At 44.1% G+C, this 24,666-nt stretch overlaps 2 protein-coding genes across 4 annotated transcripts; both read right to left on the reverse strand.

The window, feature by feature from the left end:
* Window positions 1-320: 320 nt before the first annotated feature.
* Window positions 321-9,151, reverse strand: LOC102460670 (immunoglobulin lambda-1 light chain-like). Of its 2 annotated transcripts, XM_075907592.1 has the most exons (6): window positions 9,049-9,151; window positions 7,596-7,931; window positions 4,016-4,324; window positions 1,936-2,049; window positions 1,804-1,856; window positions 321-473 (listed from the first exon to the last, which is right to left on the reverse strand). In XM_075907592.1, the coding sequence occupies exons 1-6, from the start codon at window positions 9,110-9,112 to the stop codon at window positions 441-443; spliced, it is 909 nt and encodes a 302-aa protein (XP_075763707.1). In that variant the 5' UTR covers window positions 9,113-9,151; the 3' UTR covers window positions 321-440. The 2 variants fall into 2 exon arrangements, with proteins under 2 accessions (XP_075763707.1, XP_075763706.1); XM_075907591.1 differs by having other exon boundaries at window positions 352-473; window positions 1,804-2,049.
* Window positions 9,152-15,569: 6,418 nt separating this feature from the next.
* On the reverse strand, window positions 15,570-24,384 carry LOC102460909 (immunoglobulin gamma-1 heavy chain-like). Of its 2 annotated transcripts, XM_014571073.3 has the most exons (6): window positions 24,038-24,384; window positions 22,580-22,915; window positions 18,559-18,870; window positions 17,428-17,541; window positions 17,297-17,349; window positions 15,570-15,918 (listed from the first exon to the last, which is right to left on the reverse strand). In XM_014571073.3, the coding sequence occupies exons 1-6, from the start codon at window positions 24,252-24,254 to the stop codon at window positions 15,886-15,888; spliced, it is 1,065 nt and encodes a 354-aa protein (XP_014426559.2). In that variant the 5' UTR covers window positions 24,255-24,384; the 3' UTR covers window positions 15,570-15,885. The 2 variants fall into 2 exon arrangements, with proteins under 2 accessions (XP_014426559.2, XP_075764238.1); XM_075908123.1 differs by lacking the exon at window positions 15,570-15,918 and having other exon boundaries at window positions 16,064-17,349.
* Window positions 24,385-24,666: the final 282 nt, after the last annotated feature.

Below are 24,666 nucleotides of genomic sequence, written 5' to 3' on the forward strand. Positions count from 1 at the left end.
TCATAAATCTTAAAGTTCTGTTCTGCTTTCTGGTGTACTCTAAGCTCCCATCTACTTCAGTGGGACTTTGGGGGGCACAAGGAATTTAGGATCAAATCTCCTTGGTTAAACAATCCCATTTAAAAGTTCGATCCTATGCTCATAGAAGTCAAGGGCAAAGCTCCCACAGACAAAAATTATGTAGGATGTTGGGATAAAAAACAAGTAATTCGCAATAATAACCAAAAAGAAAAATATTTCTTCAAATATGCAGTGACAAAAAAGGTTTGGAGACAGATACATTTACAATAAGTTGTATTTTAAGCCCAACCACTTCACACCTTAGTAATAAATTAGACTCAGAATTTATCTTTCACTTTCATTTTTTTCCTCTTGTACAGCGCTTTTTAAAAAACTCTGTATATAAATTGGTCAGACCACCTCAGTTAAAAAGGGAGTTTTCATTTATTGTACCTCACCGCTGCATATTCAGTCTGAAACAGAAAAAGTAGATACCAGTTATTAATGGTCTTAATGTGAATCTATAACTTCATACATTGAGCTAATACCACTTTTTTGAATAACAAGACAGGAAACCAAATTCTGTTCTTACTCTCAATGATATAATAGTGAAGTAACTCCTCTGAAATCAATGGAGTTACTTCATGTGTAGAGGAAAGAATTTTCTGTAGAGATGTTTTATAGACAAGAAGTTAGATTCTGATCTAATCTACACTGGGGTAAATCCCCACTAACTTCACTGAAGTCAGTGGGGTATTACTAATGGCAGAAAAGTGTGACCCTAAAGATTGCAGTAGTAACCAAAAATTAAATTCTCTTCTCAGTTACTGCAGGACAGTCCCTGGGACTGGATTAGTATTGGGGCATCAGCTTCAAGAATCTGTCTTTAGAGCCATTCCATTCTAAATTCCTATTTTCACTCTTCACAAAATTCCTAGAAGGATTAAATATTTTAATGCTAGACTGGGCCTCAGTGTGATTTAAAAAAAAAATGTTTGCTGGCCACCAATTTTCCTGCTTTTGAATTATGAGACACCAGTGAGGAGCTGAGTAACTTCACTAATGCCGATGGAGAGTAAATATGCCCGTGGAACTCAAAGCAACATTTGAAAGTGTATAATCATGTATCCAGATTTTTTTTTCCTGGTCCATGTAAAACTCATAAAGAGACCTATCAAGTACTGCTTCATGCAGTGTAACATGGTCTAAGGCGCACTTCCTGGTCCAGGTAAATCTATGGTGCAGCATAATTATAGTTAGCCAGATGTTCACGTATTGTCGATGTGGCCAAGTTTTCTGCAGTCCCATAAAGTTAGTTTACAGCCACCAGTCCTATCTCCCATGATTCTGTGCTGTTCTTTAGCTCTAATTTATCCCTAAATGTCTTCTAAGAGCCCAGTAAGTGTTGGTAATGCTGCTAGACAATATTGACCTCATGTGGTCCGGCAAATTCTCTAGGTCAGCTCCAGCCAGGTCCCAAGGGTGCCGGACTATAGAGGTTCAACCTGTACAATAGGAATTCTACACTGGCAACCCAACAAAGTATAAAAAACAGCTAGTGGGTCCTGTAGCACCATAGAGACAAACAAAAGAATGAGCTGTCATGGGCACAATCCACCTCTTTATCTGAAGGTTTCTTTAAGATACAGACTTCCAGGGCTACCACTCTGAAACCTTACAGAGACATATCAGGTAGTTGGACTGTGAACATCAGTGCCGGAATTTGCCTAGGAGAACTAGTTAAATACCCTGTTAATTGGTTGTATCTTTCTGACATGCCTGTGGCTGAAAAAAACACTTTACCTGTGGAATCTGCCTCATGGGCATTTGGTTCCCTGTTTTCACAGTTCTCCCTGCTGGAGAAGAAGGAAAGGACGGTTACAAGATGTGCGATGAAGGGCTGCTGTGTGGCAGATAGGGTTATAAACAAGTTACCTTTGGTGAGACGCTTCCTGAAGAGCAGGATCATCATCTGGATGATGACAAGGATGAAAATACAAAGCAGGCCAAAATATAACACATAATCACAGATTCCTTCCTCGGCCTCATCTGCAGAGAGAGGAGAATAACGTTCGGTGCTGAGCAGTGGAAAAATCCCATTAAAAGGCGTGGGGTCCGTGTCATCTGCATGCCATGCCCAGAAGTGAGGCCTTTCCTTCAAAATCCACTGCCTCAAGGCATTGTCACTCTCCCCACCTAGAGGTGACCTTTGGGGGGCCCGTAGGAGTCTTTGGCGCTGTATTCAGGCCACTGATTGTCTGAGGTAAGTTATGAGTGTGTATTTATTAATTCTTCCTGCCTGCACTGTCAGTTATTTTACCACAAGGGGTGATTTATTTCATCCTGACAATCACGGATCCAGTCTGAGAATCACTGTCCCATTGAGGGCTGTGGTGAGTTAAACATCCTACCATCATAAATGTTAGAGAAAGCAAAGTCCTGTTATAGGTCTCCTGGAGTTCACTTACCTGCCTAATCCGTACAGTTTAACGCATTTTGGGTTGTGGGCCGTTGACCCACAGAAAAATCGGTCGGGGCCACACAGAAGTGAGAAGCGAAGGAAAACCAAAACAAAATAATCACTGACATGGCCCCCGACTGAGAATCAGAAAGACTCTTCCCAAATTCCCCTTGCACAGCAGAGCCTACGGGAGCCCGAGCTAGTAGATTTTGTGGGGGAAAAGCCTTCAGGCAGTGCTTTGCTGTGCCAGCCGGGGGCCCTTCAGGCAGTGCCATGGATAGGAACTAGCTCTGGCTTGCCCGAGTCCAGCTGGTGAGGCTCAGGGCCCTTCCCACACAGTGGGGAGCCCGCGCTGGCTCTCTAGCCCCATGGGGAGAGGTGTGGGGGCAGGACGGTGTGGGGTGGGAGCATCAGCACGAGCTCCCAATGCTGGAGGGCAGAGCCCGAACCTTGGGGGAAGGGGATAGATCCAGGCAAGCCCTTGAGTTCCCCACCCTTGGTTTAACCACTAAGCTTTATCCAGTCCTACTGTAAATAGGCCTTCATCGCTGTCAGGTGACAGACACGCCCACAGCTCAGGAGATCTCACTATCGGGAATCCTGGGTATTCATACTGAAGTTAGTTATTTATTCATTCATGTGCTCAGTTCACCCCATTATCCTAGCTGTTCCATCTTAGAGCCCCCAAGTCACCCTACTGTCTCCGTGGCATTTACACTCCTCCCACTCTTGGGGTGATCAGGCCGGACACCAGACTGAGTCAAGCCAATAGGAATCTTTCCATTGACTTCAGTAGGGTGTCAAGCAGGCCTGCAAGGAGAAAGATCTCGGGGCAGGTTTGCCACAGCCCTGCCTCTTACCGCTGCTCAGTGAATACAGCTGAAAAATGGTTTTTAGAGAGAGCGAGGAAAGGCGGGGGACAGGGAGTTACCATAATGGACTGACTCAATTCGCTGTGGTAGCCATATGGCTCCCAGGATTTTAAATAACGAGGATCTTAGATATGGGTGAGGTAATATCTGCTACTGAGCCAACTTCTGTGGGGCAGAGAGACAAGCTTTTGAACTACACAGATCTGAAGAAGAGTGCTGATTAGCTCGGCCTTGTCCAATAAAAGATAAAGCCCGATCCACCATGTCTCTCCTACAGGCCAAGCCCAGTAGGTCAGAGAATCTTAAACTATGTTCTGTGGAACAGTGGTGTTCCGTGAGCAACTTGCAGGTGTGCCACGACCTCTTCTTTGTTTTTGTTACTTCTTTGTTTTTGTCTTTTCTTGTCTGACAAAACAATTTTTTGATGAACATTTTTATAGTGTTCTGCATAAAAAGATATTATTGTTTGGTGTTCCTTGGTGTCAAAAGGTTTAAGAAACACTGTTTAGATGGGGGTTTTTTATACCTCGTCCCCACTCTGCCTCATTTCAGTTCTTTGGCACTGCAGTAACCCTTTAAATCTGTATATTTGTATTGACTTGAGGTGACGTTTGTACCAGACACTATGGCGATGAGCACAATGTAAAGGAGAGAACAGGTTAGATAGGGTACGATACGGGACCTGTTTGCTTGGCCATGGTAGCACTGATGTTTCTCCCCGTGCTGTTGTCTTTGACTGCACAAGTCCAGATTGTCTCCTGGTTCCACCTCTTGTATGGGATTGTCGTTAGGCTCCAGACGCTGTAGATCCCATCCCCATCTATGGCTCCAGCATCCATCTGGCCCGCCAAGTCCCCCTCCCCGGTGTCCCAGAGAACGCTCCAGGTGGGAGTGAAATCCGAGATCAGGCAGAGCAGGGGAACGTCGTGGGGAAACTCAGCTTCCTCCCGGGTGGAGGGCACCAGGAGGGAAAGTCTCAGCTCGGAGGCATCTAAAAGAGTAAGAAACAAGAGATTGGAAAGACCAGCCAGCTAGTCCCTCCTCCCCCCAGCTCCTGCCTCTGTCCCTGGATTGTGCATTGGCTAGTTTTGTCTCCCATGTTTTAAATAGTGGGACTTCCCTTGCATGAAGGCGGAGTTCTCTTATTAATTTCATCCTGTTACACTCCTTTGTCCACCGCTCCTGGATGGTCTCAGAGTTCTGGGTGCCTGCTGAGGGCAGAGACTCAAAGATCCCTCTTTACTGCATCCTATTCGCATGTAGAACTCCTGCTGCCCTGTTCGAGATTTCTCTGTGCAAGCCACCTGATGGCAATCATTTCAGGAAACGCAACGAAGGTCTCGTAAAGAGCTATATTAATACAGGTGCATAAGGCCAACAGGAAGACGCATCACACCCCGGACTCAGGCTGCTGTGACGAGGCACAACCAGGGAGGGTGAGTAGCAGAGGGCCGGAGAAGAATAATGACTCAGACCAATGCACCTCTCAACAGTGGATAGATCTCAAAGCACTCTGCCAAGGCAAGTGAGACTCATCACCCTCTTTTAGAGGTGGCCTACTGGGCGACTGGAGCTTCAGGATGACAAAGTAGATTTCCTGATTAACAGTCTCATACGGCATTCACTACCGGGACCGTTTTCCCTCTTGGAGTGAACACTGATGACTCAGAATCAAAATGGGGCTTTAAGTGGGTGGGGGGTAAGAGTCCAAGGTTCTATCTAAGAACCAGTGCTGTAGCCAGAATGGGGCAGCCTCACAGAGAAGCGGGGGGTGGAAAAATCTTCAGAAAGGAAAGATCAGATAAGAACATAAGAATGACCACACTAGGCCAGAGCAAACATCCATCCAGCCCAGCGTCCTGTCTGCTGACAGTGGCCAATGACAGGTGTCCAAACAGGTAATGATCAGCGATCTCTCTCCTGCCATCCATTTCCACCCTTCGACAAACAGAAGCTAGGAACACCATTCCTTATCCATACTGGCTAACAGCCATTAATGGACTTAACCTCCATGAGTTTATCTAGTTCTCTTTTAAACCCTGTTACAGTCCTATCTTTCACAACCTCCTGAGGCAAGGAGTTCCAGAGGTTGACTGTGCACTGAGTGAAGAAAAACTTCCTTTTATTTGTTTTAAACCCGCTGCCCATTAGTTTCATTTAGTGACCCCTAGTTCTTATATTATGGGAACAAGTAAATAACTTTTCCTTATTCACTTTCTCCACACCACTCATGATTTTATAGACCTCTATCATATCCCTCCTTAGTCTCCTTTTTTCAATCTGAAAAGTCCTAGTCTCTTTAATCTCTCCTCGTATGGGGCCCGTTCCAAACCCCTTATGTTATTTGCCCTTCTCTGAACCTTTTCTAATGCCAATATTTTTTTTTTATATGAAGAAACCACATCTGTATGCAGTAGTCAAGATGTGGGTGTACCATGGATTTACATAAGGGCAATAAGATACTCTTTGTCTTATTCTCTATCCATTTTTTAAGGATTCCTAACATCCTGTTTGCCTTTTTGACTGTCACTGCATACTGCGTTGATGTCTCCAGAGAACTATTCACAATGACTCCAAGATCTCTTTCCTGATTAGTTGTAGCTAAATTAGCCTCCATCCCACCATCATATTATATGTATAGTTGTGGTTAGTTTTTCCAATGTGCATTACTTTATATTTATCCATATTGAATTTCATTTGATGTTTTGTTGCCCAAACACTTAGTTTTATGAGATCTTTTTGAAGTTCTTCACACTCTGCTTTGGTGTTAACTACTTTGAGCAGTTTAGTATCATCCGCAAACTTTGCCACCTCACTGTTTACCCCTTTCTCCAGATCATTTATGAATAAGTTGAAAAGGATTGGTCCTAGGACTGACCCTTCGGGAACACCACTAGTTACCCCTCTCCATTCTGAAAATTTACCATTTATTCCTACCCTTTGTTTCCTGCCTTTTAACCAGTTCTCAGTCCATGAAAGGGTCAGTCCATGAAAGGGTCTTCCCTCTTATCCCATGACAACTTAATTTACATAACAGCCTTTTGTGAGGGACCTTGTCAAAGGCTTTCTGGAAATCTAAGTACACTATATCTACTGGATCCCCCTTGTCCACATGTTTGTTGACCTCTTCAAAGAACTTTAACAGATTAGTAAGACATGATTTCCCTTTACAGAAACCATGTTGACTTTTGCCCTACAAATTATGTTCTTCTATGTGTCTGACAATTTTATTCTTTACCATTGTTTCAACTAATTTGCCTGGAACTGATGTTAGACCTACAGTCTGTAATTGCCGGGATCACCTCTAGAGCCCTTTTTATATATTGGCATTAATTAGCTGTCTTCCAGTCATTGGGTACAGAAGCTCATTTACAGGATAGTTTACAAAGCATAGTTAGAAGTTGCGTAATTTCACATTTGAGTTCTTTCAGAACTCTTGGGTGAATGCCATCTGGTCCTGGGCACTTGTTACTGTTCAGCTTTTCAAATAATTCCTAAACCTCCTCTAATGACACTTCAGCTCCCTCCTGTTCCATCAGCTCGGTCCCCACAAGGGTCCAAAAGGCTCTGCCAAGCTCTCCAGGGACCTTTGAGGTCTCCCCATACCCGCCTTGCAAGCTCCTCTTTGACCACAGCTCTGGGCTTCCCAATTGCCTCCCTCTCCAACTGCTCTGCACCTGGCTTTAGCCACCCTTGTCCTTTCCCTCCCCTGCAGGCCCCTGACCCTTTGTCTAAGAATTCTGGGGCAGGTCATGGCTCCCCCCAGATTTCAAGCACCCTAGGGAGCCCACTCCTGGAGCTGCCCCAGCCTGCCCAGTGCCGCCACCCCACCCTGGAAACTGGGCACAGGCTGGTGCAGGGGGCTCGCTCATAGGCTGGGCCAGCGGCAGGGGCTGGTCCATGGGGATCTGGGCTTGGAAGCTCAGCTCAGCCCTGAGCCACCTCCGTGCCCTGCAGTTGTTTTTATCCCCCGGGGAGCCTGCCTGGGAAAGTCTCAGGGGCAGACGGGCTGGGAGGAACATGACTCAGCCGAGCTCCACCTCCCCAATATGGCTCTCTGTGCTCGTCGTGCCAAGGGGGACTGCTCTCAGGGATGAGGACTGGAGACAATGGCAGGGGCATTCCGTGGGCAGCCCAGCCACCAAGAGGAGACAGCAACTCCAGTAGGACTCAGCCGGCGGGGGCTAAAATGCCTAGCTCCAGCTCTGTTCGAACCCCTCAGGCCTCCGGAATGACATTTTCCCAACCCACTGGACACTCACCTGTGACAATTAATCTGGTCCCACTCCCAAAATTCGGATATACAAATGCATCTAGGCCACAGTAATACACCCCGGAGTCATTTCTTTGTGCGTCCTTGATAATCAGAGAAAACATGCCTGATGCTTTGTTCACTTCACTCGAGTATTTTTCATGTGAAGATTCATTCTTATAACTCTCGAAAATCCAATGCAAACTTCCATTCTGAAGCTCCTTATACCAATATACATATGCTCCCCAGCTTGAGGGCTTACAGTCGATCCGTGCAGATTTTCCAGGGGCCAATACTAACTGGGCCGGGCTCTGTTGGATCCACATCCCTTTCTGTGAAGCAGTCACTGTAAAGAGGAACACACAAAAAACACGAATACAATAATCACTTGTAGGAGATTCACTCTTTCCAATATATTAAATATAACACATCCTATGCAAGAAAAATGCCCATTATTTTAAAAATTGGGGACAGGTGAACCTTTTTTTTGTAGATATTTATTTTCTTAGCCTCCTTAGATATAGTTAAAACAAATGTTGCTGAATTTTTTTTCTGGCGTAGTATTTTTGCCATATTTTCAGGTTCCGCATATATGTAACATAAACAATAAACTCTGTATATACAGACAGACATTAATCAATCCCTTTGCACATCTACAAAATCTCTCCTCAAAGCACTTATCATAATTAATTAAACATCACAGCCATACTAATAAATAATATTTATTGTGACCTGACATACCAATATTATTAGGACCGGATGGAAATTAATATCGTCTTATATCCGTAACTATAATCTCGCTCCCCAAAAAAGCATACCAATTTTTCACAGTTCCTCTCCGGTCACTATAATAATATTTGGTAACCTGTCACACAGTATTCAAAGTGTTTTACATATGTGAATGAGCTAAGCCTCACAATGTTCCTGTGAGATGCTGAAATATCCCCATGTACAGATGGAGAAACTGTCGCAGGTCAATGAAGAGGCATAGCCAGAGTCCCACATATCAGTGACATGGTTGTGAATAAAACCCAGATGTCCTAGACTGCATAGTAACCTCAAATCAGTGTTAAAAACAATAAAATTAATGTTATTTGATCAAAATCTTGCCTGGAAGGAAGGGCTTTATTATCTTAGACTTTCATGCTTAAAATTGTCTTTTTAATTACCTAAAAATGAGTACTGCCCCATGATGCCTACATAAAATACATGAGAACTGGATTTTGACCAACAATCTGTTACAGTATCCAAAAGTTGAAACTGTGTGCAAGGGGTTGTTAGACCAACACATTATTTCATTCTCTCTCTTAGGATTTCAGCTGGAGAATAAAACATATGACTGTTTAGCTCTCCCCATCAGTCCCTCTTGCTGTTACCCGCAGTTCAGAAGACCTTTGCACATGAAAGTAATTTTTTTTAGCAAGGTAGAGAACAAGCATGAAATATCAGGCTAAAATACTTACTCTGCAGACAGACTAGAATCATCCCAATGATCTGGTAGGACATTTTCTGGCTTTCTTCAGTCATGATGCTGTGAGAATGGTAGATGCTTGCTAGCTAATGGATCTCTTGATGAAAGACTTTATCACGTGGAGAGGAGGATGTCCTATTTCCTCTTAAAGTTCTGTGGGGGCAACATGCCTTACAAAAGAGAGGGCCAGGAGATATTAACACACCCATTTGAAATCTGACTCTGACAACCAGCAAGGCATACCTGGGGCAATCATATTCAGCTGCCTTTAAAATTCACTAAACTACAAATTCCAGGTCTGATTTCGCGACAACAGAGTGTGTATTTCAAATGGAATCTTTCATCTCATAATTGGACGGATGGAACAAGCCCCTCTTTGAACCGAAAGAGACGTAGATTATTTTCTGTGCTTCAGGGTTTCAGACTATCCTATGTATTTGTGGGGATGTTAGTCCCAATAAAGACTATAAGGTGTGTCACCACGGTCAGGAAGATTCCCCCTGCTATTTCAACAAAGGATAGAGGAAATCATCAAAGAGGTTTGTTGTAGTCTATGGAAGTGGAGGAAATGTAACAAGTACCTCACCTTGTTTAATTATTATAATAGACGATATAAATGTTTTGGGAAGAGGCCTTGGAAGAAAGGAGTGAAATGGTCTAGAAAATGGAAATATGGTAGGGTGACTCCAGTTAAGAAACAAAGTGATTGTGGGTCACGTAGGTTTGTGCCTAATGCGTGTTCCTGGCAGTAACATTCAAAATTATGTAGAGAGAAAAAGATCTGATGTTACAATTCCTTTGTTGTAAACCCTTTTCGGAAACCTGGCCATCTTCCTTATTTGAATATTTTAAAAATCATCTGGAAATCATGACTCCTTGCTGTCAATCTCCATGGGAAGTTGAATGCAGTAGTACACAAACAGCCACACACACCTCACTAGCCATGTCCCTTTATGAGGCCAAAGCTATTTCAATACCCAGGAAACTCAGCAGACAGCTGCTACAGTTGCTTTTGTCGTGGGGCGTAGAAAAGTAAAACATTATACAAAGTAGCTCTGGATGGTTAATAGGCGAGTTTAAATTTTAAAAACACCTGGGCTGTGTCTACACTGGCATGAATTTCCGGAAATGCTTAAAACAGAATAGTTTTCGTGATAAGTATTTCCGGAAAAAGAGCATCTACACTGGTAGGCTGCTTTTCCGGAAAAGCCCTTTTTCCGGAAAAGCGTCCGTGGCCAATGTAGACGCGCTTTTCCGGAAAAGAGCCCCGATCGTCATTTCCACGATCGGGGCTTTTTTCCGGAAAAGACTACTGGGCTGTCTACACTGGCCCTTTTCCGGAACAGTGTTCCGGAATAAGGACTTATGCTCGAGTGGGAGCAGAATAGTTTTTCCGGAATAGCGGCTGATTTTGTACAGTTCAACGTCGTTGCTTTTCCGGAAATTCAAGGGCCAGTGTAGACAGCTCGCAGCTTATTCTGGAAAAGCGGCTGATTTTCCGGAATAAGTGGCCCAGTGTAGACACAGCCCTGGTGTGTTTTACATTTTAGGTGATCAATCAAATTGGGAACAGACCACTTGGCTTCAATATAATATTTTTATGCATCTATTTGATTGTTTCTGGATGGCCTAAATCCATATGACATGCTGAGAATGTAACATATTTGCCAATCTCCTCAAAAATACAGCAATCTGAATATGTTGTAAAAATAACTTCAGAAGTTTTCTCACCTAGCTAACCACCTGTACATTGAATTGCATTGCAATGGGACCAGCAGAGAATTATGGCCTGAACACCAAATAGCAGGCAAGTTGGAGACCACTTTATCCTAATGATATGCATATTATTATTATTATTATTATTATTATTATTATTATTATTAATAATAATAATAATAATAATAATAATAATAATAATAATAATAATAATAATAATAATAATAATAATAATAACTTCTCTAGTATTTTAAATAAAATAAAGGACTATGTAGCAATTTAAAGATGGTTTATTAGGTGATGAGCTTTCATGGGTCAGACCCACTTCCTCAGTAGAATTTTAGATATTTATGGCACAGGTATGGTAATGATGCAATGCACATATGACATTCCAATGAATCAAGCTAATAATCCCTGCTATAACTGTAAAACAGAAGCAATTCAGACATCTTGGCTGGGCTGTATGGGAGAAGATTGTGCTCTATCTGCTCCTCATTCTCTTCTTTTACTCCACTAAATCTACCTATTTGCGTTTAAGATAAAAATCCTCAAATGTTTCAAAATCTTCAGTAAGACCATAGAATGCTCTATTTGTGCAACTAAAAGAAATGGAGAGTATTTTACTCAGTTGCATTTCTTTTGTATCAAATTGATCTTCGCTAATGAAAGTCCGCTGTATATTAAAAGTGAAGAGAAAGTTTAAAGCTACTATTGGCATTGGAATTTTTATTTCTGTGATAAATAGTCCCTAAACAGGGTCCAAGCTGTTCTGACCAGTTTTAGAAAGGCCAGCTGGAAAAGCTGAGCTTTTAGTAGTACATTCTTTCATTTGATACACAGGAATCTGCTATGCAAAACGCCTTTGTTAGAAGACGATTCATAATATCTCAGCCACACAGAAAGGATTGTTGTGTTTTTAATTAGCCAGTGTGTTTGCTGCAGCTAATAAACATGCTCTCCCACCCTAGAGGGACCTTTCAGGGAACAAAAGGGCTAATTCCACATCCCATTTCTTCTACACTTGCGACACACTTTGACGTGCCTGTCCGAATAGTGTAAAAATTAAAGGCAGGCCGCAGTCGAGAATTTAGAGTATTTTTAACATAGATCAGTCGTTTAGCTCCAGGTTTTATCATGCTCCCCACACCTGCTGTATCGGAGTACCTGATGTTTAGAAGTAAAGGTATGTCTACACTACAGAGTTAGTTCGAACTAACTTAGTTCGAATTAGTTAATTCGAACTAAGCTAATTCGAACTAACGTGTCTAGAACTAAAAACTAGTTCGAATTAGCGTTTTGCTAATTCAAACTAGCATGTCCACATTGAGTGGACCCTGAACAGGGCTTAATGATGGCCGGAAGCAGTGCCGGCAGGGCATCAGAGGAGGACTTAGAGCGTGGAGATGCTGTCTCAGGCTAGCCGAGGCTGTGCTTAAAGGGTCCCGACCCCCACCCCGGACAGACAGTTCTCAGGGGTGCCCTGCTTGAAAACCAGTCCTGGCTTGGAGTGCCCGGAGTGCCCACACTGGGCACATCACACCACTCGGCCATCAGCCCGGCTGCACTTGCCGCAGGCTGCCATCTGGGGAGAGGGGGCAATTGGGGGGCTGCAGGAGAGCTTCCACCCCCAGAAGCCCACAGAGCCAGCCCAGTCCTCCCCATTGGGGGCTCGTGCCCCATTCCTCCCTCACCTCCTTCCACTTACCCTTCCCTAGCCCCTTTTCTTGATGTACAAAATAAAGGACAATTGTGTTCAAAAATGGAATCTGTCTTTATTGATCAAAACTGGGGGAGACTGGGAAAAGGAGGTGGGAGAGGGGAAGAGAAAGGCTGGGAGAGGGGAGGGCAACTAACATGATCAGGGGTTGGGAACAGGTCCCAGGTGAAGAAAGGCTACAGAGACTGGGACTGTTCAGCTTAGAAAAGAGGAGATGGAGCGGGGACAGGATAGAGGTCTCTAAAAGCAGGGGTTGGGTGGAGAGGGTGCATTCAGAAAAGTTCTTCATGAGTTCCCATAAAGAAGGACTAGAGGACACCAAAGGAAAGGAATGGGTAGCAGGCTTCAAACTAGTAAGAGAAAGTTGTTCTTCACAAAGCAAATAGTTAACCTGTGGAACTCCTTCCTGCAGGAGGCTGTGAAGGCTACAACTAGAACAGAGTTTAAAGGGAAGTGAGATCAAGTCATGGAGGTTGGGTCCATGGAGTAGTCTTAGCCAGGGGGTAGGAGTGGTGTCCCTGCCCAAAGTTTGTGGAAGACTGGAGAGGGATGGCACGAGACAAATGGCTTGGTCACTGTCTTCGGTCCATCCCCTCCAGGGTCCCTAGGGTTGGCCACTGTCGGCAGACAGGCTACTGGGCTAGATGGACCTTTGGTCTGACCCAGTACGGCCATTGTAAGCTCAGGGCTCAGGGTCGGGAGTCTCAGTGGACCCCCTTGATTATCATGCACACCTGCTCCTGGGTGGCCAGGCTGGCAGCTCTCCTGCCCTAGCCGGCCACTTTCCTGTGCCTAGTGCGGAGATCGTGGACAAGGTCCACGATGTCCGCACTAGCCCAGGAAGGTGCCCGCCTCTTGCGGTCCCGGGCAAGCTCCCGGGAGCCGCCAGCCTGGTCCTGGGAAGAGGGGGTGGGCTGGGGGACATCGGGTGGGTGGCTCTGTGCCGTGCCAGGTGCAGGGTCTGCTGGCTGGGTGCTGGCAGGCTTGCACCTGGCACGGACACCGTAGCCAGCCCGTGCCCCTTTAAGGGGTCCGGGGCCGGGAGGGGGGCAGACGAGTTTCCCTGGTGTTGGCCAGAGTGGCCACCAGGGAAACCTGGGGAGGGCTAGCCTCCCACTAGTTCGAATTAAGGGGCTACACACCCCTTAATTCGAACTAGTAAGTTCGAACTAGGCTTAATCCTCGTAAAATGAGGTTTTCCTAGTTCGAACTAAGCGCTCCGCTAGTTCGATTCAAATTCGAACTAACAGAGCGCTAGTGTAGCGCCTATGAATGTTAGTTCGAACTAACGTCCATTAGTTCGAACTAACATTGTAGCGTAGACATACCCTCACAGAAATAGCAAAATGTCTTGTGGGCTTTAGTAAGTCTCTGGCTCTCTTCCTTAGAGGGGATGAATCTCAATTTGGGGTTGAGATTTTGTTTTTTATAGTTTGGATTTTATTATTTTATAATTTGGTTTGTTTAGTTAGTTTGGCTGGTTCATTGCAGGGAAGTGTTTTGATGGCTTAGAGTTATTTATTTATTTATTTATTTATAGTTAGCTGGTCTTTTTGCTTTGTTTGCTGGGCTGGGCTTTTTTGGAGGGAGGGATGCATCAGTGCGGTGAGCGTCAAAACCATTTGCAAAAACCGAGAGCTGGCTGCTGGTAGATTTGCACTTCACTCTGGCCAGTTTCTACTTGCTGCTTTTCTTTCTTTGTCACACAACAAAGCTCTATATTTTCTTATTGTCTGTCATCGCTTGTTGTCAAACTGTTTTACCATACAACGGCCACGCTTTGTTAATGAGCTTCCTGGCTCACTGAACCACAGGGGAAAAATTGCCTACGTATATTTGTAATGTACATCTCAATATATCTCCTTATTTTTCTTTCTCTCTTGTCTTCTGTGTATCATCTTAGCCGATTTGTCAGAAAAAAAAAAGAAAATGTAAGGCACATTTCTAGATTTATGTCTGTACATTACGGCAAACACTGATACATGTGCTGACTGTGAGTAATCTCATTGACCTAAAGCGAGTACAGTTGTGCCCTGGCGTACGAATTTTCCTGAAATTGTATGTGTGAAGGGTATGTGGGCCAGAGGGTCTGGCTCAGCAGGACAGAGTGAAGGGGAGCTCCAGAAAGCAGGTGGGCAGACTTAGTGGCATGACCAGCACACCAGGGGACACCTCAAAAGGGATTCCTGTGATCCAACCCATCACAGTGTGGTTTCCCATAAAGTTAGGCACATATTTAGATAAGTTATTGTACTCTCTGGATAAGCTCTGTGTACCCCGAGAGTCATCTGAACCGTAAGAGATTTAGAGGATTAGCTGGGATAGGTCTCTGGCATGCTTTGGGTTATGATTCTGCAGTTCTCACTCAGGCAAAATTCTACGTCACTGGGACTTTTGCTTAATGAAGCAACAGGCTATAACACAAAGTTTGGAAATAGGGCTGGAAAAATTGGACTGAAACATCTGATCCAAAGACCTGTTTCATTCTTGGATTGCGCTGGGCTAGAAACACTGTCTGCAGTGGTTTATCTGTTTTTGTTTTCAGCTGAACTGGACTCAAAACTCCAAGGGAGGCCTAAGTAGTGCAGAGCGGAAGAATGACTCCTCATGTCTTCTTCACAAAATGCCTGTTAATGCATCCCAGAATCACGTTTGCTTTTTTTGCATCTGTGTCATACTGTTGACTCATATTTAGCTTGTCGTCCACTATGACCCTAAAACCCGTTGCAGCAGGACTCCTTCTAGACAGTCACTTCCCATTCTGTATGTGTGACACAGATTGTTCCTTCCTAAGTGAGGCACTTGGCATTTGTCTTTATTGAATTATATCCTATTGAGCTCAGACCATTTCTCCAATTTGTCCAGATCATTTTGAATTATGACCCTATCCTCCAAAGCAGCTGCAACCCCTCCGAGTGTGGTATCATCTGCAAACTTGACTATGTGAACTTCATACATTTATGACAGATCATGAATCTTAAAGCTTAGTTCTGCTTTCTGGTGTACTCCAAGCTCTCCTCTACTTCAGTGGGACTTGGGGGGCAGAAGGAATCTAGGATCAAATCTCCTTTGTTAAACAATCCTATTTAAAAGTTCGATCTTATGCTCATAGAAGTCAAGGGCAAAGCTCCCACAGACAAGAATGATGTGGGATGTGGGGATAACAAAACAAGTAATTCGCAATAATAACCAAGAAGAAAGCTATTTCTTTAAATAAGTGGTAAAAAAGATTTGGAGACAGATACATTTACAACAAGTTGTATTTTAAGCCCAACCACTTCACACTTTAGTAATAAATAAGTCAGAATTTCACTTTCATTTTTTCCTCTTGTACAGCGCTTTTTAAAAAACCCTATAAATAAATTGGTCAGACCACGTCAGTTAAAAAAGGAATTTTCATTTATTATACCTCACTGCTGCATATTCAGTCTGAAACAGAAAAAGAAGATACCAGATATTAATAGTCTTAATGTGAATCTATAACTTCATACATTGGGCTAATACCATTTTTTAGATAACAAGACAGGAAACCAAATTCTGTTCTTACTCTCAGTGATATAAAAGTGAAGTAACTCCTCTGAAAACAATGGAGTTACTTCATGTGTAGAGGGCAGAATTTTCTGTAGAGGTGTTTTATAGACAAAAGGTTTGATATGGATCTAATCTGTGCTGGTGTAAATCCCCACTAACTTCACTGAAGTCAGTGGGGTATTACTAATGACAGAAAAGCATGACCCCAAAGATTGCAGTAGTAACCATGAACTAAATTCTCATCTCACTTACTGCAGGACAGTCCCTGGGACTGGACTAGTATCGGGGCATCTGTTTCAAGAATCTGTCCTTAGAACAATTCTATTCTAAATTCCTATTTTCTATTTGCAAAATTTCCTATTTGCAAAATTCCTAGAAGGATTAAATATTTTAACGCTAGACTGGGCCTCAGTTTGATTTAAAAAAAAAATTTGCTGGCCATCAGTTGCCCTGCTTTTGAATTATGAGACACCAGTGTGGATATGAGTAACTCCATTAATGCCGATGCGGAGTAACTTTTGATTTATACCCGTGGAATTCAAAGCAACATTTGGATGTGTATAATCATGTGTTCAGATTTTTTTTCCTAGTCCATGTAAAACTCATAAAGAGACCTATCAAGTACTGCATCATCCAGCAGTGATGGGTATCTACCTTGGACATTTAGTAACATGGTTGAAACCTTTCTAGTCCGGCACTTCCTGTTCTGGGTAAATCCATGGTCCGGCATGATTGTAGTTAGCCAGATGTTCACTTATTGTGGGTGTGGCCAAGTTTTCTGCAGTTCCATAAAGTTTGTTTACAGCCACCGGACCTATCTGCCATGATTCTGTGCTGTTCTTTAGCTCTAATATTTATCACTAAATGTCTTCTAAGGGCCCAGTAAGTGCTGGTAATGCTGCTAGACAATATTGACCTCCTGTGGTCCGGCAAATTCTCTGGGTCAGCTCCAGCCAGGACCCGAGCGTGCTGCACTATAGATGTTCAACCTGTACAATAGGAATGCTACACTGGCAACCCAACAAAGTATAAAAAACAATGAGTGCTCCTGTAGCACCGTAGAGACTGACAAAAGAATGGGCACAACCCACCTCTTCATCTGAAGGTTTCTTTAAGATACAGACTCACAGGGCTACCCCTCTGAAATCCTACAAAGCCGTATCAGTTAGTTGGAATGTGGACACCAGTGCTGGAATTTGCCCAGGAGAACTACTCAAATGCCCTGTTAATTGGTTGTATCTTTCTGACGTGCCTGTAGCTGAAAAAAACACTTTACCTGTGGAATCTGCCTCATGGGCATTTGGTTCCCTGTTTTCACAGTTCTCCCTGCTGGAGAAGAAGGAAAGGACGGTTACAGGAATGCGATGAAGGGCTGCTGTGTAACAGTTAGAGTTACAAACAAGTTACCTCTGGTGAGACGTTTCCTGAAGAGCAGGATCATCATCTGGATGATGACAAGGATGAAAATACAAAGCAGGCCAAAATATAACACATAATCACAGTATTCTTTTCCAGGCTCATCTGCAGAGAGAGGAGAATAACATTCGGTGCTGAGCAGTGGAAAAATCCCATTAAAAGGCGTGGGGTCCATGTCAGCTGCATGCCATGCCCAGAAGTGAGACCTTTCCTTCAAAATCCACTGCCTCAAGGCATTGTCACTCTCCCCACCTGGAAGTGGCTTTTCGGGGGCCATATGAATGTTTGGCGCTGGATTCAGGCCACTGATCATCTGAGGTAAGCTAAGTGTGTGTATTTATTAATTCTGCCTGTCTGCACTGTCAATTATTTTACCACAAGTGGTGATTTATTTCAGCTTGAGAATTACAGATCCAGTCTGAGAATCGCTGTCCCACTGAGGTCTGTGGTGAGTTAAACGGATTTAGAATGAAAATCGGTTTAGGGAACATCGTAGCATCATAAATGTTAGAGAGAGCAAAGGCCTTTTAAAGGTCTCATGGAGTTCACTTCCCTCCCTAGTCCCTACAGTGTAACCCAGGAGTGAGGAACCATTTTGGGTTGGGAACCGTTGACCCAGAGAAAGATCGGTCGGAGCTGCCCAAAAGTGAGAAGTGAAGCAAAACAAAAACAAAATAATCACTGACATGGCCCCCGACTGAGAATCAGAAAAAAAATTCCCCTTGCACCGCAGAGCGTATGAGGGCCCAGGCTAGTACATTTTGTTGAGGAAAAGCCTTCAGGCAGTGCTTTGCTGTGCCAGCCGGGGTCAGGGAAAGAGGTATCGCGTGGAGCCACTTCCTCCCCCAACAGGCAGAGTCCAGTGCCTGAGGCTCAGGGGTGTTCAGCATAAAAAGATATTATTTTTTGGTGTTCCGTGGTCTCAAAAAGTTTAAGAAACACTGTTCTAGGTGGGGTTTTTTATACCTCGTCCCTACTCTACCTCATTTTAGTTCTTTGGCACTGCAGTAACCCTTTAAATCGGTATATTTGCCCTGACTTGAGGTGACGTTTGCACCAGACACCATGGCAATGAGCACAGTGTAAACGAGAGAGCAGGTTAGATAGGGTACGATACGGGACCTGTTTGCTTGACCATGGTAGCACTGATGTTTCTCCCCGTACTATTGTCTTTGACTGTAAAATTCCAGATTGTCTCCTGGTTCCACCTCTTGTATGGGATTGTCATGAGGCTCCAGACGCTGTAGATCCCGTCCCCGTCTATGGCTCCGGAATCTGTCTGGCCCACTGATGCCCCCTCCCCTGTGTCCCAGAGAACGTTGCTCCAGGAGGGAGTGGAATCCGAGAGCAGGAAGAGCAGGGGTACGTTCTGGCGATGTTCAGCATCCTTCTGGGTGGAGGGCACCAGGACAGAAAGTCTTGGCTCAGAGGCATCTAAAAGAGTCAGAAACAAGAGATTGGAAAGACCTGCCAGTTATAGCTTAGCTGGTCCCTTTTCCCCCAACTCCTGCCCCTGCCCGTGGATACATTATCTTGTGCATTGGCTAGTCTAGTCTCCATGTTTTAAATAATGGGACTTCCCTTGCATGAAGGTGGAGTTCGCTTATTAATTTCATCCTGTTACACTCCTTTGTCCACCGCTCCTGGATGGTCTGAGTTCTGGGTGCCTGCTGAGGGCAGAGACTCAAAAATCAGACCCCTCTTTACTGCATCCTAGTCGCATATTCAACTCCTGCTGCCCTGTTCGAGGTTTCCCCGTGCAAGCCACCAGGTGGCAATCATTTCAGGAAGCTCAACGAAGGTCTCGTAAAGAGCTAGATTAATACAGGCGCATAAGGCCAGGAGGAAGACACATCACGCCCCAGACTCAGGTGGCTGTGACGAGGCACAACCAGGGAGCACGAGTAGCAGAAGGCCAGAGAAGAATAATGACTCACAAAAACATGCCTCTAACCAGTGGATAGATCTCAAAACACTCTGCAAAGGCGAGTGAAACTCATTACCCACTTTAGTTGCAGCCTGCTGGGCGACCAGCACAGCAGGATGACAAAGTAGTTTTCCTGATTCACAGTCTCATACGACATCCACTACTGGGATCATTTTCCCTCTCAGCATGAACACTGATGACTCAGAACCAAAATGGGGCTTTAAGTGGTTGGTGGGTAAGAGTCCAAGGTTCTGTCTTGGCACCAGGGCTATAGCCAGGATGGGGCAGCCATCCAGTGCACAGAGATGCAGAGGGCGGAAAAATGGGCAGAAAGGAAAGATCAGATAAGAACATAAGAACGACCATACTGGGTCAGACCAAAGGTCCATCCAGCCCGGTATCCTGTCTGCTGACAGTGGCCAATGCCAGGTGCCCAAGAGGGAGTGAACCGAACATGTAATGATCAGTGATCTCTCTTCTTCCATCCATTTCCACCCTCTGACAAACAGAAGCTAGGGACACCATTCCTTACCCATCCTGGCTCATAGCCATTAATGGACTTAACCTCAGTGAATGTATCTAGTTCTCTTTTAAACGCTGTTTTAGTCCTAGCCTTCACAACCTCCTGAGGCAAGGAGTTCCAGAGGTTGACTGTGTGCTGAGTGAAGAAAAACTTCCTTTTATTTGTTTTAAACCCGCTGCCCATTCATTTCATTTGGTGACCCCTAGTTCTTATATTATGGGAACAAGTAAATAACTTTTCCTTATTCACTCATGATTTTATAGACCTCTATCATATCCCTCATTAGTTTCCTTTTTTCCAATCTGAAAAGTCCTAGTCTCTTTAATTGCTCCTCATATGGGGCCCGTTCCAAACCCCTCATCATTTTAGTTGCCCTTCTCTGAACCTTTTCTAATGCCAGTATGTCATTTTGGTATGAGACCACCACATCTGTACACAATATTCAAGATGTGGGTGTACCATGGATTTATATAATGGCAATAAGATATTCTCCATCTTATTCTCTATCCAGTTTTTAAGGATTCCGAATATCCTGTTTGCTTTTTTGACTGTCGCTGCACACTGCGTGGATCGGTGGATGTCTTTAGAGACTCCAAGATCTCTTTCCTGAGCAGTTGTAGCTAAATTAGCCCCCATTGTATTGTATGTTTAGTTGGGGTTATTTTTTCCAATATGCATTACTTTACATTTATCCACATTAAATTTCATTTGCCATTTTGTTGCCCAATCAGTTAGTTTTGTGAGATCTTTTTGAAGTTCTTCACACTCTGCTTTGGTCTTAGCTACCTTTAGCAGTTTAGAATTGTCTGCAAACTTTACCACCTCACTTTTTACCCCTTTCTCCAGATCACTGATGAATAAGTTGAATAGGATTGGTCCTAGGACTGACCCTTAGGGAACACCACTAGTTACCTTTCTCCATTCTGAAAATGTACCATTTATTCCTACCCTTTGTTTCCTGTCTTTTAACCAGTTCTCAGTTCATGAAAGGGTCTTTCCTCTTATCCCATAACAACTTAATTTATGTAAGAGCCTTTGGTGAGGGACCTTGTCAAAGGCTTTCTGGAAATCTAAGTACACTATGTCTACTGGATCCCCCTTATCCACATGTTTGTTGACCCCTTCAAAGAACTCTAAGGGTATGTCTACGCTTGCCCCCTAATTCGAAGTAGGGAGGCAAATGAAGCATACCGAAGTTGCAAATCAATCCCAGGATTTAAATATCCCGCGCTTGATTTGCATGTTCCCGGCTAGTCACCATTTTAGGAATTCACTAGCCCGGAGTAACTGCCCCCGTCTACATGCGGCAGTGAAACGGAAGTCCGATGTAAAACCCTAACTCGAATTAGCTGGTATTCCTTCTGCAATGAGGTTTACTAGCTAATTCGAATTAGTGGCTTTAAATTGGACTCCCGTTTCACTGCCGCGTGTACACTCTGGCAGTTACTCCGGGCTAGTGAATTTCTAAAATGGCGACCGGCCGGGAACTTGCAAATCAAGCGTGGGTTATTTAAATCCCTACTTGATTTGCAACTTCAGTATGCTTCATTTGCCTCCCTACTTCGAAGTAGGGGGCAAGTGTAGACATACCCTAACAGTTTAGTGAGACCTGATTTCCCTGTACTGAAACCATGTTGGCTTTTGCCCAACAAATTGTGTTCTTCTATGTTCCTGACTATTTCATTCTTTACTATTGCTTCAACTACTTTGCCCGGTAGTGATGTTAGACTTACCGGTCTGTAATTGCCGGGATCACCTCTAGAGCCCTTTTTAAATATTGGCATTATGTTAATTGTCTTCCAGTCACTGGGTACAGAAGGTGATTTAAAGGATAGGTTCCAAACCATAGTTAATAGTTGTGCAATTTCACATTTGAGGCCTTTCAGAACTCTTGGGTGAATGCCATCTGGTCCCGGTGGCTTGTTACTGTTCAGTTTATCAATTAATTCCAAAGCCTCCTCTAATGACACTTCAGCTCCCTCCTGGTCCATCAGCTCGGTCCCCACTAGGGTCCAAAAGGCTCTGCCAAGCTCTCCAGGGACCTCCCCATACCGGCCTTGGAAGCTTCCCTTTGACCAGAGCACTGGGCTTCCCAGGTGCCTCCCCTCCCTTAGATGCTCTGCACCTGCCCCGAGCCACCCTTGTGCTTTCCCTCCCCTGCAGGCCCCTGACCCTTTGTCCAAGAGTCCTGGGGTGGGTCCTGGCTCCCCCCAGCTTTCAGGCACCCTGGTGACCCCACTACTGGAGCTGCCCCAGCCAGCACAGTGCCGCTACTCCACTCTGGAAACTGGGCACAGGCTGGTGCCAGGGGTTCGCTCATGGACTGGGCCAGCGGCAGGGCTGGTTCATGGGGATCTGGGTTTGGAAGCTCGGCTCAGCCCTGCAGCTGTTTTTTTCCCCAGGGGAGCCTGGCTGGGAGAGTCTCAGGGGCAGACAGATTGAGAGAAATAAGAATCAGCCGAGCTCCACTGGCCCCAACACGGCTCGCTGCGGCTCGCCAATCAAAGGGGGACTGCTCTTGGGGATCAGGCCCGGAGACAATGGCAGGGGCATTCCCTCGCCAATCCAGCCACCAAGAGGAGACAGCAACTCCAGTAGGACTCAGCCAACGGGGGCTAAAATGCCTAGCTCCAGCTCTGTTCTAACCCCTCAGACCTCCGGAATGACGTTTTCCCAACCCACTGGACACTCACCTGTGACAATTAGTCTGGTCCCACTCCCGAAGTTCGGATATGCATATGCAGCTAGGCCACAATAATACACCCCGGAGTCGTTTCTTTGTGCGTCTGTGATAATCAGAGAAAACGTGTCCGATGCCTCATTCACCTCACTCGAGTATTTTCCATCTGAAGGTGCATTCTTATAACTCTGGAAAATCCCATGCAGACTTCCATTCTGAAGCTCTTTGTACCAATATACATATGCTCTCCTGGTTGAGAGCTTACAGCCTATCCGTGCAGTATTTCCAGGTGCCAATACAATCTGGGCCGGGCTCTGTTGGATCCAGATCCCTTCCTGTGAAGCAGTCACTGTACAGAAAAATGCACAAAAACCACAAATACAATAATCACTTGTAGGAGATTCACCTTTTGCAATATATTAAATATAACACATCCAATGTAAGCAAACCCCTGTTATTTTAAAAATTGGAGGTTGGTGAACCTTTTTTTTTTTTAGTTATTTATTTTCTTAACCTTCTTATATATAGTTAAAACAGATGTTGCTAAATATTTTTCTGGCATAGTATTTTTGCCATGTTGTTAGGTGCCGCATAGCTGTAACGTAAACAATAATCACTCAGTATGTATAGAAACTAATCAATCCCTTTGCACATTTACATCGATCTCTCCTCAATGTACTTAACACAATTAATTAAGCCTCACAGCCATACTAATAAATAATACTTATTGTGACCTGACGTACCGATATTATTAGGACCGAATGGAAATTAGCATTCTTATATCCATAACTATAATCCCCCTCCCCAAAAAAGCAGACCACTTCCTCTCTGGTCACCGTAATAATATTTGGTACTTGGATCCTGTCACACAGTATTCAGAGTGCTTTACAGATGTGAATAAGCTACACCTCACAATGTTCCTGTGAGATGGTGAAATATTATCCCCGTGTACAGATGAAGAAACTGTCACAGGTAAATGAAGAGGCTTAGCCGTGGTCCCTCATATCAGTGATACGACTGTGAATAAAACCCAGATGTCCTAGATGGCATAGTAACCTCGAATCAGAGTTAAAAACAATAAAATTAATGTTATTTGATCAAAATCTTGCCCGGAAGGAAGTGCTTTATTTTCTCAGACATTCAGGCTTAAAATTGTCTTTTTGATTACTTTAAACAAGTACTGCCCCATAATGCCTACATAAAATACACGAGCTTAAGAGAAAACTGGATTTTGACCAACAGCCCGTTCCAGTATCCAAAAGGTGAAACTGTGTGCAAGGGGTTTTTAGCTCAACACATTATTTCATTCTCTCTCTCTCTGGATTTTAGTTGGTGAATAACATAAGACTGTTTAGCTCTCCCCATCAGTCCCTCTTGCTGTTACCCGCAGTTCAGAAGACCTTTGCACATGAAAATACTTTTTTGTAGCAAGGTAAAGGACAATCATGAAATACCAGGCTAAAATACTTACTCTGAAGACAGACTAGAATCATCCCAACGATCTGGTAGGACATTTTCTGGCTTTCTTCAGTCATGATGCTCTGAGAATGGTAGAAACCTGCTAGCAAATGGATCTCTTGATGAAAGACTTTATCACGTGGAGAGGAGGATGTCATATTTCCTCTTAAAGTTCTGTGGGGGCAACATGCCTGACAAAAGAGAGGGCCAGGAGATATTAACAAACCCATTTGAAATCTGACTCTGACAACCAGCAGGGCAAACCAGGGGAATCATATTCAGTTGCCTGTAAAATTCATTAAACTACAAATTCCAGGTCTGACTCTGTGACAACAGAGTGTGTATTTCAAATGGAATCTTTCATCTCATAATTGGACGGATGGAACAAGCCCGACTTTGAACCGAAATGTACTTGGATTATTTTCTGTTCTTCAGGGTTTCAGACCGTCATATGTATTTGGGGGATGTTAGCCCCAATAAAGAGGATAAGGTGTGTCACTATGTCCAGGCAGATTCTTCCTGCTATTTTAACAAAGGATAGAGGAAATCATTGAAGAGGCTTGTTGTAGCCTACGGAAGTGGAGGAAATGTAAAAAATACCTCACCTTGTTTAACTATTATCATAGGCGAAATAAATGTTTT

This window comes from Pelodiscus sinensis, chromosome 24 (assembly GCF_049634645.1).
Source record: "Pelodiscus sinensis isolate JC-2024 chromosome 24, ASM4963464v1, whole genome shotgun sequence".
In the NCBI taxonomy this organism is placed as follows: Eukaryota; Metazoa; Chordata; order Testudines; family Trionychidae; genus Pelodiscus; species Pelodiscus sinensis.